The following is a 17915-nucleotide window of genomic DNA, read 5'->3' on the forward strand; positions in this document are numbered from 1 at the left end:
AGATGGAGAGATGAGGGTGCAGATCCGCCCCCAGCTCTACCCGCACCACTAGACTCTGCTGAGTGTCCTTTCCCACGCCTGTAAAATTTGGTAGAAAGTGTCAATCAAAGTTACCTATTTAAAATTCAGAGGCAGGTTGGGTAGAAAGGGAAACAAAATCAGTACTGAATTAGGAGTGAGGACAACAGGTTCTAGTCCTTGCGGCCATCTGAAAACCACTGGGTGGCGTTAAGCATAGCCCGTGGAAGTGAAAGAAGAATATAGTCAGATTCGTGTTCAAAAAGAATTCCTCTGCAGCGAAGCCTAGAAGACTAGAATTCCTCTGCAGCGAGGGTGAGAATGGGGAGGCAGGTCGGGAGCTACCGCAGAGGCCCCGGTGGGAGACGGCGTTCCAGGGAGGAGGTGGAGGGTGTAGAGAGAGGGTGCTTGGCAGGTGCCGCCTGACTAGCCCAGCTGCCAGCTGGACACCTGCTGGTCCTCACAGCCCAGGTGGCAGGTGGACAGGCCCAGGGCTCACCTCGGGGAGATGCTGCCAAGCCCTCCAAGAACCTCCTTGTCTTGAGCTTGTCCTTAATCTGAGTGGTGTCCCGGGCCACACGGTTGGCCTCCGACTCCAGCGAAGGAAGTGGCCCCAGGGGCTGGGGGCCCAGTGACAGGGCCCCAGGCTTCCTGGGATGGCCATTCCTGGCCTGCCAGCCCTTCAGGGAAGCACCCAGCTTGAGGCTGCCAGGCTCCCCACATCCACTCAAGAGCTGCGATGGCTTCTCTAGCAGGACGCTCAGCACTGGCCGGAGGGAGGCTGAGGGAAGCAGAGACCAGAGCTGCGGTGCTAGAGGAGCCCAGGTCCTGAAGCCAGGGACCACAGCCCTGCCTTTCCGGGGTTCCTAGAAGAGCCCCACTTCCCTGTTCCTGCGGGTCCCCTCCGTACAACTCCATCCCCTGAGGCACAGGATTGAAAGGAACCACCTAAAACCAAAGGGCATTTTCAGTAGGGACCAAAGTAAAAATAATACCTGCCAGTAGCTTGAGGACACAGCTGGGCATCTAAACACACCCATCTCCTCCCTCCAGGACGAGGCCCAAGCTCTGCTCCGTGGTCACTGGCCCTGACTGGGCAGCTGTCAGGTGGAATCCCCCATCTCTGCCCAAAGGCCCCAGAGAGGCTGCCCTGGGCACTTGAAGGTCATTTGATGTGACCAAGTCACTAGGCCCAGTCCCCCAGTCTCACCTTTTCCAAAAGTCTTTGGGCTGGAGTCACTGCTTCCCCCCGGGAGTGTCCAGCACTGGTCCAAGAGATGCTCCCACAGTACACGGCCAGCGGAGCCAGAACTTTGCCGGGGGACAGAAACATAGGGAGAGCGGCATCTTAGAGTCCACTGAGGCCAGGACTGAGGACAGACTGCCCCGGGCTCTCTGCAGCCTGTCCCCCAAAGCAGAGCCTGGCCCTCAGGTGGGGGCTTGCCATCCCAATTCCAGCCAGCCAGGGCACCATGATCCCCACCAGAGCCCAGTCTTCCCCACCCTCTCGGCCTGACTTCTACCTCCAGCTTGGCTCCAAACCCCTCCCCCAATTACACCTTCTCAGCCTCCTTCACGGGCTCCCCAGGTGCCCTGCCCTGAGCACCGCGGCCTGTTTCCTGAACTGCTCAGGCATTCCCGATTCTCCACACTCCTCCCAAGGGGTCTCCAGGCCCCTGCTCCAAGCCCTCCAGGGAGAAGTGGCCCTCCACCTCACAAGCACGCATTCTCTCCAGGGCAGGACCTCTGATCCCCTCACTCTGCAGAGGAGACTGAGGCCCACACAGCTGGCTCCCAGTGGCAGCGCCAGGCCTGGGACCCAGTCTCCCGCCACACAGCTGGCCACACTGTTCCCACTCTCCTGTCCTGTCAGCTGAGGAAACGGGGCCAGCCGGTGCTCCTGGAGGCCCCACTCCTGTATCCCCTGCCCATCTCCATCTTCCCACCACAGAAGACCACACTCAGCCCCTCGGCCAGCCCACCAGCTCGAGAGTGGAGGCAAAGCTCAGGCTGAGGAGGCCATAGTCAGGCCAGGGAGGCCCCTGACGGACGGCTGAGCAGGGAGGGCCCACAGACAGCCTGGCCCGGATGGAAAAGCCCGGCAGCCCAGCTACATCCCCCAGGCGGAGCCCCTGGGAGTACCCGAGGAAGATCCCCACCCCCTCATGACTTCCCTAGGTGCCCCTTACCTGGGGGGACAGCGTCACGGGTGCCCGTGCCCTGGGCGGAGAAGGCACCTGGGAGGTGGTCTGCAGGGAGCAGCTACTTTCTGGGCCGTGAGTACGATCCTCAGGTATCCAGAGGGCCCCAACCTGTAGCATCCAGGGACCTATGATGGGGAGAGGCAGAAAGGAGTCAGTACAAACCACAAACGCTTTTTATACCACTTCGCGGGAAGCCCGCCAGGAGTTAAAGCATTCTTACAGTGAAGAAATCTGCCACTAAACCAAAGGACGCTTCTTTTATAACATTTGGACTCTCTTGGACGCTTCAAAATTACCAAGTCCCCGGGCTGCATGACTGTAGGCCGAGTTCATTGTGAAGAGTGTCCATGAAACCCATGAACCCGCCTTTGCTCTTGGACAACTCAGGGTCTTGGGGAAGGTGGAGTTTATCAAGGGGGAGTCTGACACTTTGTTTCCCCATCAGTTGCTACTTTCCTCATCGCTCTGCCAGCTGCCCTGGAAGCTCATGCTGAGTGTCAAGCTTTGTGACCCCTCTTATCACGCAGGTACGCGGTAGGGCCTCCCCGGAGGCCAGCTCTCCAGTTTTCTCTCAGGTGCGCCAGTCTCCATCTGTACCAGGCTCCTGGCCCTTGTTCTCACTTTGCTGACCAAGCCAACCTCAGCCCCTCTCAGCCATTTCAGTGTCCTGTGCCGACCGCTTGAGCACGCCAAGCCCTTCCCAGCCTCCCTTAACCCTCTGGGGTCAGTCATCTGCTCGCGCCCTTGATCTGAGTTCATTCTTTTTCCATGTGATAAGGGTCTCCCCGCAGATGCTGTGACTTCACACAATTTTCTAAATTCTCTGCTGAGATAACAGTGACCCATTTTCACCCTGACAGGCAGGGAGGTGAACGGCCAGAGCTGATCAGTGATAAAATCAAGGGCAAAGGCCACATCTCCCAAATCTCCCAATTTCTACTCGAGAGTAGGTCCCTCGAGATATCATCTGGGGACAGGGCAGGATGCAATGCCAACTTCCTTTTGCTGAGCAACAAATCCCAACTCAGGGACTGAGAAAACCTGCCTTCCGTCTGGAAGCCAGCCCGCCGTGTCCCCACCCAGGCCCCAGAAGGCCGAGCGGCTCCTAGCAACCCTCCTGGCCAAACAGTGGCTCCAGCCCGGCCCAGCCAGCATGGCCCCAGCCCAGCCTTTGCCTGGTCCCGCTGATTACAGCCTCAAGCCACTCGGGTTCTCTGTCTGAGGAGAATTTTCCTCACGATCAGGGGAGAAGGCAACCCCCTGTCTGCTGACAGCTGGGATAGGGCTTTGGTCTCATGGTAGTGACGAGCTGCTGACAGCTGGGATAGGGCTTTGGCCACATGGTAGTGACAAGCTGCCAGGAATAGCTGAGGGACACGGTACTTCTCTCGAGCAACGTGGAGGGAGATTCTGCTCCACGGCTCCCAACACCCCACTCCTCGCCCCACTGAGTGAGAGACTCAAGACACTGGCAAGGTGGCTGCTTTGGGCACAGCCCAGAAGGAACATTCCTGGGGGGACAGACCTTCCACGGCTGAATTAAAGCAAGCGAGCTGGAGTCCAGGCTTTGGGGGCAGTGAGGGTTGCAGGCCACACAGACACCTGCTACCCATTCCCAACCAGAGCGCAGACTTTCTGTGCGAATTCCATGTGGAAAAGCGACATTTAGCTACAGCCCTTGTTCTCCACCTCAGCCGCAGATCAGAGTCTCCTGGAACTGATGAAAATGACAGATTCCCAGGCCTCGCCCCAGGCCCCAAGTGAGGTAGAGTTTTCTAGGGAGCAGCCACAGGGATCTGTTTGGGGTTTTTTGTTTTGTGTTTTTCTTAACTTCTGAGTGACTCTGATGTTCGAACAGGATTGGAACCACTGGGCTATAGTTCAGATTCCCTTTATACTAAGAGACCAGCCCTGTTTCTGACCTTAGGCTGCCAAAGTGGATATTGCTACTCAGTCTGCCCAGAGCACCACGTCTAGGAGGCTAAAGAGGAGATCTGGAGCTGCCTCAGACAGATACGTGAGGTCCAGCGGCACCTTCTGAGCGAGCCGGCCCTCCACCCGACTCCCCACAAACTCCCTGGCGGACGAAGACGGCCCAGGTTCCCCCGTTCCCTGAGGGACACCTGGGCCCACTCCGTAGCTTGCCCAGGCAACCCAGTCGGCAGAGCCCCTTTTAGGCCTGCCCACCGCTTGCATCCACACCTTTGAGCCCTCGGGCCCGCAGGGTCTACATGCAGGACCTCCTCAGTGCCTGCCCACGGGGAGGTGTCCACAGCTGTGGACGGACAAGCATGTCTTATGTGAGAGCAGTGGGTGCCACCTCCCCAGGACCTGGTGGGAACTTAAAGATCTATGTCCAAACTGTAAAAACCAGGATCAGAAATTCCATTCCAAATGTGGACAAAGCTTTCGGGTTTGGCATGGACAGTACTTAGTGCTGACCCCTGAGGCACAATTCACGGAACCCCCATCTGACCTGGCACTGTCCTGGGCACCAAGGAGTGTGTCCCCTGTTGGAAGAGCCAGCCCCTGACCTAAAGGGCTAACAGCCAGGGGGTTCTGGGGACCAGGGTTCCGTCCTCACCCCTGAAGTTCTGGATCGCCCAAGATGGCTGGCTCCTCCACCCCCGGCCTCGGTGTCCGCACTCAGGGAGAGGAGTGGCCCGAGGTAACTGACGTTGTCTACTCCTTCCACTAAAGCAATGGCTAAAGAGGTTCCATGGTGACCAACACCACAGGAATGAAAAAGGCGACAGAAGGGACTCAGGTTTCAGGTGGAAAGGAAACAAACATGGAGTCTCCCAGGAAAGAATGTCGGCCCCAAAGACAAAATCCCAACCGCCCTGTACCTTGTACAGCCCGCAGGGAGCCAGTGCCCCACTCCGGGTCCACCTTGCTCCCAAGGGAGCTGGGCAGAGTCTGGTCCTCACATGAACAGCCCTCGGCAGGAGGGCCAGCATCTGAGTAGGGAGGAGAGACCAGAGCAGGGGGACTGGGGAGGGGGTCGGCTCCCAATCCTGGAATGTGGGTTCCATTAAGTCAGAGAGCTCATCTGCTCAGATGTGTTTGGTGGGAACAATAGTGCCATTTCCAGGCGAGGAGAGAGAGAGAGGAAGGCAAAACGGCCGAGTTACCACACTTAGTGTTTGAACCCAAAATATGTGCCCTCCTCAAATACTCTCTGAAGAGGGGCCCCGGGTGTAGGCAGCCCTCCCACCCACAGCCCTGCCCCAGCCTGCCCCTGAACGCCCACCTCGGGACACCTGGAACTCTGCTTTGAGGTTGTCACAGCTAGGTTGGAACCCTGCCCTGCCCCTCTTTTTTTTTTTTTTTTTTAATAGTTATTTATTTATTTATCTGGTGGTACTGGGTCTTAGTTGCGGCAGGCAGGCTCCTTAGTTGTGGCATGTGAACTCTTAGTTGCGGCATGCAGGTGGGATCTAGTTCCCTGCATTGGGAGCACGGAGTCTTAACGACTGCACCACCAGGGAAGTCCCCTGCTCTGCCCCTCTTGAATTAACTTGGGAAGTTTATTCAATTCCTCTGAGCTTTGGTTTCTTAATCTGAAAAAGCGTCCTAACAAAGGGCTGTGTTAGGATTGAATGAAGTCATGTACAAGAATAATTCAGTACCATTGCTGGTAGATAATCAACCACGAATGTCAGGTCTGAGCTCTTCCCCCTCCTCCCCCACCCTACATGAACACACACGCGCACACATTCACACACACGTACAAACGTGCAAACCCACACTACCTTTAAAGTTACCAGGGGCCAGCCCTCTAGTCCTACAAGACAGACCCAGGTATCTGGAGGTGCCAGCCCACAGCCTAGAGACCCGATCTCCTCTAAACTGGGATTCATTTTCGGTCCCTCTCATGATGCATGTTGCTGGGCTAGGGACATTCAAGGTTCTCTTTTGGGACCTGGTCACCAGAAAAGAAAGAGAGCTGGAAGCATCTCAAGGTTTCTCTGGGCCAAGCCCAGGGGTGGGGTTCAGAAAACAAACTCCCCCACCCATCATGGGAGTTTACACAGGAAGAGGTCACAACTAGCAGCTTTTCCTCAAAATGCCTCCTCTGCGATAAGAAAAAATTTGCACAAAGCAAGGCTGACATCTAATGGTCGTTTTTCACATTGACATCGTCCTTCTAACCTGAGAAAGTAACCAAGGCAATCTGGTGAGGATAGGAGAAAAATGTGATGACAGTGACCAGGTGTTAAGTGCACTCGCTAAACTCAGCAAATTCAAGCAAGAACAAGAAGCAACACACATGTGCTCTGAACTCCAGACACAGCATGTCTAGTGAGAGAGAAAGGGCCATCTGGGGACACCTGAGAAAAACTTGCCACTTAACTGAATCAAGGACCTCCCCTGTAAGTGTTTGAGTTTTTTAGAGCGTTTTCAGGTGTTTGAGGTTTGGGGTTTTTAGAGCACGCCTGTTAAGCATCTATTTGCCACTCACTGTCATCGTCCTTGCTTCCTAAAAGGCCCTCCCTCAAGGCTTGGGTCACTGTACTCAAGTCCTCAATTCTGATCCCTGGCTGGGAGTAAATCAGTCTCTCCTTTCTCCTGGCTTCCACAGCACTTCACCTGCGAAAGTAAATGACGCTTACTTCATTCTACCTTGTATTCTAATTAGTTGCTTACCTGTATCCTCCTACTCATCCCCATTCCTGCATTATACTTGTCACAGCCCTAATCCCAGGGACATTCCAATGCTGTGTGTCAAATGCAATCAACTGTATGCGAAACACTGAGAATCCAGGTGTGGGAGAAGAGAGGCGAAAAAATTCCTTCCCCATGAAAAGATTCCCACCTATACAGACCCCAGTGCTCCCCTATCCTGCTGAATTAACACACAAAACCATTCATTCATGAGGTAACAGCCTGGTAAATATGATGTATAAGAATCTTATGTACTTTGCCGAGGCTGGGATGCTCACAGACTCTTAGAGGAGCAACTAGATCATTACTCCCAATGTAATTATCCCAACCTAAGGAGGTCGAAGCAGGAGTCACCATTTCCCAATTCTTAAAAAATAATAATCATATTATATGCCTATCCAATGAGAAAAGGAAATTTTTTACTTTTCAAATGAGAAAAGCAAATTTTAATGTTATAGTACTCCATGATAAAACCAATTCTCTTAATCTGTTGGTTTATCTCAAGCCCAGTCAAAATTCCCATCAGATTTATTTTTAACTTGGGAGAAAATTATTTGAAAGTTCATCTGTAACCTGCTATAGCCCACTGATAGGCAATTTGACAGTAATTACTAAAATTACAGGTCATACCCTGTGACCTAGAATTCCCCTTCTCGATACCCACCCTAGGAAGATCTCGGTACACATGCACCAGTACAGACAAGGTCACTGCCACCTTCTTTATTTTTCTGAGAAATTGGAAACAACCTCAGTGTCTATTAGGGGATGGCTCAACAGCCTAAAACCACTGCAGCGGTTCTCAAAAGGGAGTAGGTTCACAGAACAGCAGCATCAATGCCACCTGGGAATTTGTTAGAAATGCACGTTCCCTGCCCCTCCCCACCCCACTGACTTAAAAACTCCAGGGTGGGACCCAGCAATCTGTGCTTTCACCAGCCCGCCAGCTGATCCTGATGCAGTTTAAAAGAATGAAATAGTTCTATATTACTAACTTGGAAAGCCCTCCAAGATATATTGAGTAATAAAAAGCAAAATTCAAGTTGCAGAATGCTACATACAGTATGATACCATTTATGTGGGAACAAAGAAACTACTTAATTCCTAAGAGCACATCTGTAGGTATGCAAATGCATAGAGAAAGGTTTGGAGAGATCCAGAATGTAAAATAACAGTGGTTACCTCTGCATATAAACCATTGCAAGTGGGGAGAGAAGGGGTTCAGAGGTGGTGGGCAAAGGGCTCACCCGGGGGAATAAATGCTCAGACCTCCTCTCCTCCCACCCTCCCATCACTTGCCAGTACCACCCACTTGGCTGACCCTCCCAGAAGCCAGGAAAGGGAGCTGGGCTGATGCAGTTTGTAAAACTCAACCACCGAGGGCGAAGAGCAGACGGAGAAAGGTGGAGAGGGGATCTGGAGAGGCAGAGAATATCCAGCTCTCCTGAGAATCAGCAAGTGGCTGGATTATAACATCATAGACTTGGACTGTAAGGCAGCCAGAGAGAACTCTGAGGCAATAGAGGGCAGCAGAGGGCAGCAAATAAGGGACCACCCAAAGGCACTAGGGTTCTTCCCCAGCTGTTTCCGCTTGTGTACACAGATTCTCTGAAACTGTAATACTACATTTGTTTTGCTTAAGCTGCATCTAGTAAGTTTTTGTTTCTTACAACCAAAGAATCTTTACTATTTTAACAATATGGAAGAATGAAAAGGCAAAAATATTTAGGAAAATATTTCAAAGAAGTATAAAAAGGTACGAACAACAACAAAATGACTTACAAAGCACAAGAAGAGAGATCAATAGAATAGAATGGACAGCACTGAAACAGACCTACCATATGGCAAAGAAAGCACAAGTCTATGGGATAGGAAAGCAGGGTCTTAGTCTGTTCAGGCTGCTATAACAAACTACCATGGGCTGGGTGGCTTAGACAACAAACGTTCATTTCTCAGTTCTGAAGGCTGAGAAGTCCAAGACCAAGGTGCCGGCAGATCTGGTACCTGGTGAGAACCTGCTTCCTGTTTGCGGATGGCAGTCTTCTCACCATATCCTCATATGGCAGAAAGGAAGCAAGCTCTCTTGTTCCTCTTCTTACGAGGGCACCAATCCCATCATGACGGCTCCCCTCTCATGACTTAATTACTTCCCAAAAGCGCTATCTCCAATAACATCACATTGGGGATTAGGGTTTCAACATACAAATTTTAGGGAGACACAAATTCAGTCCACAGTAAACAGTATTCAACAGTGTGGAAAATACTGGTGTGTGCAGGGGAATCCTAGGTTAGAGCCTCATCTCACAGCTATACCAAAAATAATTCCATATGGATGAGAGCAGCAGCTTTCAAATGTCTTACCCACAGAAACACATGTTACGTTGCAACCTCTAAAACAGTTACCCTTAACTACATGCAATGCACTAATCTTTTCTATAATTACCTTTTCTACTTTGAAAAATGGTGGTTGCAACATACTTTATTTCACAATGCACTGATACATCACAACCAGTTACTATAGAGGTAAATATTTAAAAAAAACAACAACATAAAAGGACTAGAACAAAATATTATACAAGAATTATCTACCTGGGGGAAATTTATTAAGCTTAAAAATAAGAAAACTATAAAGGAAAATAGTATGATAAAAGGCAAATTGGGAAAAAATATTTGTGCCATCTGTTTGGCAAGAGGTATCTTTAATATATAAAAAGCCCTTACAGGTAAATAAGACAATCCCTTTAAGCATGGACACGAACCTGAACCCACAATACTCTTAAGAAATACAAGTGGCAACAGAATTGCAGGTGACCTGAGGTTCATGATGAGGTGGAAACACACTATTTTGTGGGGTTGAAAATCAACACAACCTTTCTGGAAAAGGGTTTTGGCAAATTTCTTTAGTCTGAAGAGAATATTCATGTATTTAATTAAGTAACACTACTCATGGGAATATCTCATAAGGATACATTTAAAGAAAAATACAAAAGGTAAGAACTTCACCGTAGCACTACTTATAACAAATTATAATAGGAGAGTAAGTTCAAGTTTAATAAGGTAGAACCACAAGCATTCTTCTTTCAAGGGATAATTAACAATATTTTATGTGACAAAGAATAATATTAATATGAGATTCCAATTTCATAAGAAAAATGTGTATGCACTCATGCAAAGAGAAAAATATTAAAAGGAGATACACCATAACGTTACAAATGGTTAACCTCTCTTAACATTTTATTTTCCTTCTTTATGCTTTTTTTTTTTTTTTTTGGCGGTACACGGGCCTCTCACTGTTGTGGCCTCTCCCGTTGCGGAGCACAGGCTCCGGACGCACAGACTCAGCGGCCATGGCTCACAGGCCCAGCCGCTCCGCAGCACGTGGGATCTTCCCAGACCTGGGCACGAACCCGTGACCTCTGCATCGGCAGGCGGACTCTCAACCACTGCGCCACCAGGGAAGCCCTATGTTTTTGATATGTTCCAAAATATACTCAATGAATGTCATAGCTTGTAAAACAACAGATTTTTAAAATGCGTTACAGAAAAAAGACTTAAGTTCACTTTTTCACCTGTGGAAAAGGAGGACTGTGCTTACCCATAAGGCTCTGCCTGAAATTCTAAAAAATGTCAGAGACAGAAAGGAGTTTCCCTTAAAACTTGCGCCCCTCCCCCTCTCCCATACTGGAAAATGCCTAACACGAACTGAGCTTTCGTGTTCAGTGTCCCACGGACACTGCTCCATTCAGTTCTCACAGCATCCTTGTCACAAACAGCATTGTCGTTACTCTCCTGTCACAGACCGAAAAAAGAAATTAAGCAGATTTATCACTGCCATGTTGTAGTTCGGACCCAGAATTGGAGCTGTCGGCCCTAACTCTGGGGTCTCCACAACAGACTCATTGTATTCATATTCGCTTTCATTTCCTGAACCTGATCCTTCCACCAAAATCACCAAATAAGAGATTTTGCCAGTTGAACCACCATGGAAATGTACTTAATGCCACAGAACTATACACTTAAAAATGGTTAAATGATATGTATATTTTACCATAATAATAAAAAAAAATTGGGGGGTGGGGAAGTGCAGACTTTGCCAGGTTGGGGATAATTAATGAAGTCAAAGTTTGGCAGAAAATAGCAAATTTGTTTCTTAGGTGTAACCATATTTGGTGGTACTCATGGTCCCTGAATCATTAGAATGCACCCTAACGGGCAGTCCTAAGTGGGTGCCTGAGGAGACCCAAACACCGACATTCCACCCACAGTAACGGTCCTGTTAAAAGAAGGGTCAGGGGACTTCCTTGGTGGTCCAGTGGGTAAGACTCCACGCTCCCAATGCAGGGGGCCCAGGTTCTATCCCTGGTCGGGGAACTAGATCCCACATGTGTGCCGCGACTAAAAGATTCCACGTGCCGCAAAAAATGAATATAAATAAATAAAAATAAAAGGAGAAGGGTCAGAGCAACACGCAAGGAAGCCAAGAATTCCAACGCCTTTAGTACCGGCTACACACTGTCCACTAACCATCCAATTCATGTCTCTTCCAATTCCACACTCTGGTGCAAAGATAATCTTCCAGTTATAAAACTGGTTTTTACTGTGTGACCTTCCTGTGCAAAAAGAGACATGTCACCACCCAACATGAACACTGCTCCACTGGAAAGGTGTAGTGTATTTCTATTAATAAATACACTATTTAAATACCAATTTCTCTTGGAAGCCTGGCTGATGTTCTGACTGTATGAAACTATTGATACATCAAGTCTAGGGACAAGGACAAAATTACGTTTCTGATCCTGTGGAAGTAGTGGCCCAGTTCTGGACCATCATGCCCGCACAGGGTCAGCTGAGGCAGCCAAGTTGTCTCGGACTTCAGCGACTGCACTGCCAGACAACCACATCCCTTCCCCTCTTTCAAACTAGAACAAAAGAAAGTACAAGGCCAAAGGCAAGGCTGTAACAACATGTTTTCCTACATACTTATTTCCATTAGGAAATCCTTTTTAAACTTTAGCGTCCAAAAAGAATAATATTCCCTTGGCCTTTGAGCCACTATTACCCGGAAAGAATATGCCAGATAGGTAATTTTTTAAGTGGTAACTTTCAACTTTTGGATTTTCCATTTGACATCCGTCACCTGCTAAAGTGCGATTTATAATCACCCTGTTCTCAGAACTATTTTCATATTTTAAAAATTACCCACACATATATGAATATTCATTATAGTGCTGACAAGTACAATTCCATTTTCTCACACCAAGTCAGCCAGCACTGTACAGAAGAGAGAGCGCCACCTACCCTATGCTTTCTTCCTTACTGTGTTCCTGTTCGAATGATGCCTGCTAGTCCATTTACACCGCTGCGGTCTCTCGTTGCGCCGGTTTTGTGATCCAGTGTACGGCTTGGACACGTGACGAGGGACAGTGCCTAGGTGCCACAAAGGCACCACAACACTACTGCATTAAGAGAACAAATGTTATGCCCGAGTAGCCTTCCAAGAAAGGATCAACAAGCAGTCACATGAAGGGCATCACAAAAGCCATTGCGGCCGGGAAGGATCCACCAGTAATATCAATTACAGCTCAAAGAAACTACAGCTGAAGGATGTCGAGAATTAAAAGAAAATGGTCGAGTAAGTAAACCTCAATTTCCCCTACCTCACCTTCCCCCTTTGTGTCCCTTGCGGTTTCTCCTCTCCTCCGACGCTGGGTGCTCTTCCTATGCACATTCACTCCCTGGAGAAGCAAACCCAGTCTTGTGGCTTTACTGACCCTCCATCCAAACTCACCCCTTAAATCAACTGGGTATGGACTTGCATTCCTAACAGATACCTGTAACTTTGTATGTCCGCAATCCAATTCCTGATCTCCCTCCCCTAAGCTGCTCCACCCACAGCTTCATCCTGGTGCTGCAGCAAGTCATACCCGACTCCCCCCCTTTTCCTCACACCTCTCGGAAACCCAGCTTGCTCTAAACTAGAAACAATCCCTGAAACTAACCAACTATCACCAAGCCCATTACTACTACCCTGGCCTAAGTCCCCATCACCTCTCACTCCGTTGCAGTCACACTGGTCTCCTCTCGTGGTTTCAACACATCACACATGTGCTGGCCTCTGCTCATGCCATTTCCTCCACCTAGAACACTCTTCCACAGATACCCACTTAGCTAACTTCCTCACCTCCGCCTAGTCTATGTTCAAATCTCTTGTCAATAAGCCCTACCCTGATCACATATTTAATCCTGCAACTGCACTCCCTAATCCCAACACCCTTACTCCTTTCCCCCCGGAAGTCACCATCTTCTAACATACTATATAGAATTCATTTACTCCTATACCTTGTACAGTTAGTTTATTGCATACTTCTGATAGAATGTCAGCTCCTTATTAGTTATTCACTGTCATTCACTGCTACTCAGTGATGTATATGTACCAAGCAACGGACTAATCTGAGAGTAGACAATCAATAAATATGTTACATGAATGAATGTACATTGTTGAGAATTTACCTCCACAAAAATCTTAACAGCCTTACATATATAGCATCAATGTACCCAAATTATCTCACTACCCAGATCCCTTTTTTTCATTTCTTTTTATTATTTCTTTTTATTTATTTATTTTGGCTGCATGGGGTCTTGGTTGAGGCATGCAGGCTCTTCATTGCTGTGTGCATGTTTTCTTTTCTAGTCGTGGCGCACAGGCTCCAGGGTGCGTGGGCTCTGTAGTTTGCAGCATGCAGCCTCTCTAGTTGAGGCGCACAAGCTCAGTAGTTGTGGCACATGGGCTCAGCGGCCCCACAGCATATGGGAACCTAGTTCCCCGACCAGGGATCAAACTTGCGTCCTCTGCATTGGAAGGTGGATTCTTTACCACTGTAGACCAGGGAAGTCCCTAGATCCCATTTCTGACCCTCAAACATCCCTCTGCACTAAGGCTTCAAAAATCCCAAACCTGAAGTCTCAACATCTACTTACATCAAAACATACTAATATACTCATCTATGCCCAAAAAGAATTTACTTTTACAAATTAACCTCAAATATCGCCACCTATTTAGTATGCTTGCCAAAAAACATTTAAATGAGAATCTAATCATAAGGAAGCAATCCGACAAACCTGGACTGTAGGACATTCTGTAACACAGCTTAATTTATGTGGACTTACTTAAATATCAAAATCATGAAACACACACAAGCGGGAATGGGGAATATTCTGGATTAACAAAGCAATGACAGCCAAATATAATATGTGATCCTTGATTTGATCATGAAGAGACGGTTAATTATTAAAAATAAAAAAGCTAGGAAGAAAAATTAACCTCAAAAAAGACACCACCACATACTCAAAACTTTGTTGTCTGGATTAGGAGTGGAATACCCTGAAACTAGAAAAGTCTTTGCAACAAGTTTGTAATTTAACTCTGGATTTGTCTAAAACAAGAAACAGTAAGCAATTACTACCGTTCTCTAGGTAGAGCCAGGTGCGGGGGGAAATCTGACCCAGGCCACAGGACACGGCCTGAGCCATGGGCACGTGCACCCTTGTGACTGCCACCGCAACCTCGGGTGGTGGGAGCGCGGCCCTGCCAGGCGGGGCAAGAAACAACCACTAGCTCCTAACAAAGTTCTTGGTTCCTTCACTTTGTTACAAATGCTAGATTATCCAAAAAGCCTTGAAAGCATTTATCTATTAATGCTAGTGGAGTAAGATGATTTTTTTAAAACCTTCACACCACAAGCACAAACCTGTGGCTGTGTTCCCCTACATATACCACAAGACAAGCACTGGGTAAAGATGAATATTTATTCACTTTACAAAGAGAATGGTATTAAATTGCCATAAACAGCTCCATTTATAGACAAATATAACTATACATTACACCAGTAGCTGACTCTAACTTTCCCAAGATGCTCTATATGGCTCCAGCTCTATTAGTTGAGCACAGAAATCTGTCTGCCACCGATATCAGAAGTCCCTCAGAGATAATGGTTTTATGTTTTACATATTCACACGTGGGAAAAATAAACCCATCTCCCCAGCCCTTTCTTAGAGTTGAGCTTCCATCTGCATGTTCCCTAGAGAGCACTAAGCAAATACTGGCTCATTCTTTTAAAAAAACAAACAAACAAAAAAAAATTACTGATAATTTGAGAAGGCTTTTGTAGCACACCAAAATATTTCTTTATACATACATAAAAAATCTTGAGTCGGATTTATTTTAAGGTAAACATACCCTAACACTGCCAAGAGTGGGTAATGAAAAGGAACACATTAAATTATGGAATTATAAAAATATTTTCTTTGGAAAAAAATTCCAACAAGGTTATCATTAATATCTAAAACCAAAGAGAAAAAATAAACAACTGTTCTTTGACCCATTAGTAATTTAAATAAAAATGAAAACCTCTTCAAAAGCAGCTGTAACTGAATCTTTTAGAAAGTTGCAGGTAACGAGCACTTCTAAATCTATACACTGATGATTCTTTACAGGCAACTTGCAGTCAAGAAAAATCCTCAATATGGCTAATTCTTTAGTTTTTAAATTATCATAATTTTTCTGTGTTTTAAAAAAATACTTCACATGACAGCTTAAAAAATAAGTGGTTGTTTTGGGGAAGCACTCCAAATATTCAATCTGACTCAAATCAGATTACCAGTCAATAGAGAAGCTAGGGATACTGGTGATTTTATTTTTTTTAGTCACAATCATTTTTACTCCAGTCTTTAGTTTATCCCTTCACATTTTATGAAAATGTACCAAATTAAAATTTTTTCACTAGTGCTGCTTCATACCAGGATGTGATGAAAGATACCAACCTGAGATAAGAGCTGACTCCTTCACAAAAGTCCAGTTCTTGACCCTTACATGGGAAATGTCTTTATCTTCACTTACATCAATTCTTGGCATAACCAATCATACCAGGATATTACATTATAAAAATATACCATATATTGGACACTCATGTCAGTACACTGCAGAAAATGTATCTATTTGCTGTGTAAAGTTTATTAACATTTGAATGAAACTCTTATTTACACAGTTAAGTCTGGGGTGCTCAAGACAGCAAAGTGGCATGGGAGCCACCATTAGGAATTTGGAAATGTGCAGCGGTCCTTGGCATCTGTCACGGAGACAACCCTCCATAGGAGAACTCGGCAGCAGTGGGTAAGGTGAGCCAGTTTCCATAGTTCATTTGACTTGTTCCTCTGTTCATTCTTCTTCACTTTCATTTTCAGGATCTAAATCAGAATCTCCATTTAATTCCTTTTCACTTGCCACGTCTCTGTCCTCACCATTTTCTTCATCTTTTTCTTCAGCATCCTCTTCTTCCTCTTCGTCAACATCCTCATCTTTTTCACCTCCTTTCTCTTCCTCATCTTCATCCCAATTATCCTGGTAGAGATATTAAGCAAGGAAAGCATGATTGAAGGCCTCGTTCTTACAGGGTACAAAGATATGAGGCAGATTCATGTACCAGGGAACAAATTACTCACATCAGAATCCTTATCTGCTATTTCATCATCAGACTCCTCTTCAGAAGATTCTGCAAGAAGGGGGAAACAAGCTTTAACTTTGTGATCAAAGCAGAGGACAGAGCCCAGAAAGCTAAGAAGAATCAGATTCCTGAATTTATTTTTAGAAATATATTCAGCTATCATCCAAGAAGGAACATTGTTTATATTCTTATCTGCATAAAAGTACATGTATTATACTATTCCATCAAGATCTCATTGATCAGGACAAAATATCAAAACCCTAACAAAATCCCATCTAAAACACTAAGTCACTGTACATTAACTATACTTCAATTAAAAAAATAATTAAAAAAAAAAAACACTAAGCCGAGGATGTGGAGAAAAGGAATCCCTGTGCACTGCTGATGGGAATGTAAACTGGTTCAGCCACCATGGAAAACAGTATGAAGACTCCCCAAGAAATTAAAAATAGAATTACCATATGATCCACCAAGTCCACTTCTAAATATATACCAAAGGAAACGAAATCAGGATCTCAGATATAACTGCACTCCCATGTTCGCTGCAGCATTATTTACAATAGTCAAGACAGGGAAACAACCCAAATGTCCATTGATGGAAGAATGGATAAAGAAAATGTGACACACACACACACACACACACACACACACACACACACACACACACACAAAATAGATTATTATTCAGCCATGCAATAATAGGAACTCCTGCCCTTTGCAACAACATGGATGGACCTTGAGGGCTTTGTGCTAAGTGAAATAAGTCAGACAGAAAAAGGTAAATACTGTATGATCTCACTCACATATAGAATCTACAAAAACGAGATTCAATGATACAGGGAACAGATTGGTGGTTGCCAGAGGCGTCAGATAAGGGTGGAGGAAATGGGTGAAGGTCAAAAGACACAAACTTCCAATTATAAGATAAGTCAGTCCTGGGTAGATAATGTACACCACGGTGACCACAGCTAGCAATACTGTAACGTTTATTTGAGAGCTGCTAAGAGAGTCAACCTTAAAAGCTCTCATCACAGGAACAAAAGATTTATAACCGTGTGGTGATGGATGTTAACTAAACATTGTGATGATCATTTCACAGTATATACATATAGGATCATTATGTTGTACCCCCCTAAAACGAGCACAGTGTTATATGTCAATTATATCTCAATAAAACCAGGGGGGAAAAATCACAAAAAGTATAATTAATTAATTCAGGTATGCTTTTATGTCCTTCAGTTATATTTTATAGTTTTCTCTATAAAGGTTTTGTTTCATTTTTTAGAGGTATTTCTAGGTACTTCATAGTTTTGGTTGCTGCTGTGAATAAGATCTTTTTTCCTAAGACATTTCTAACCGGGACATTATGGACATACAATACATTATTGGGACATAATAATGCTACTGATTCCTTTTTGCTAGATCTTGGTATCCAGTAAACTTGTTTATCTGAATATTTCAATGGTGTGACTAAATTATCAAATAATGAGATGTACAAAGATGGAATTTCATTGAATTATTTTTCTAT

General features: G+C 46.2%; 2 protein-coding genes across 2 annotated transcripts in view; both read right to left on the reverse strand.

The window, feature by feature from the left end:
- TOGARAM2 (TOG array regulator of axonemal microtubules 2) overlaps positions 1–1351 on the reverse strand; it is a 36226-nt gene extending 34875 nt beyond the window's left edge. Inside the window, 3 exon segments of the mRNA XM_030858041.2 lie at positions 518–799; positions 1229–1276; positions 1279–1351. Of these exon segments, the coding sequence (XP_030713901.1) occupies positions 518–799; positions 1229–1276; positions 1279–1351 (403 nt within the window).
- A 13328-nt stretch (positions 1352–14679) lies between these two features.
- Positions 14680–17915, reverse strand: part of WDR43 (WD repeat domain 43) — a 47324-nt gene continuing 44088 nt past the window's right edge. The window contains exons 17-18 of the mRNA XM_030858042.3: positions 16386–16435; positions 14680–16284 (exon numbers count right to left, since the gene is read on the reverse strand). Coding sequence (XP_030713902.1) covers positions 16102–16284; positions 16386–16435 — 233 coding nt within the window. The 3' untranslated portion in view covers positions 14680–16101. The remainder of the gene's footprint in view (positions 16285–16385; positions 16436–17915) is intronic.

The sequence above is a fragment of the Globicephala melas genome, chromosome 12 (assembly GCF_963455315.2).
Source record: "Globicephala melas chromosome 12, mGloMel1.2, whole genome shotgun sequence".
In the NCBI taxonomy this organism is placed as follows: domain Eukaryota; kingdom Metazoa; phylum Chordata; class Mammalia; order Artiodactyla; family Delphinidae; genus Globicephala; species Globicephala melas.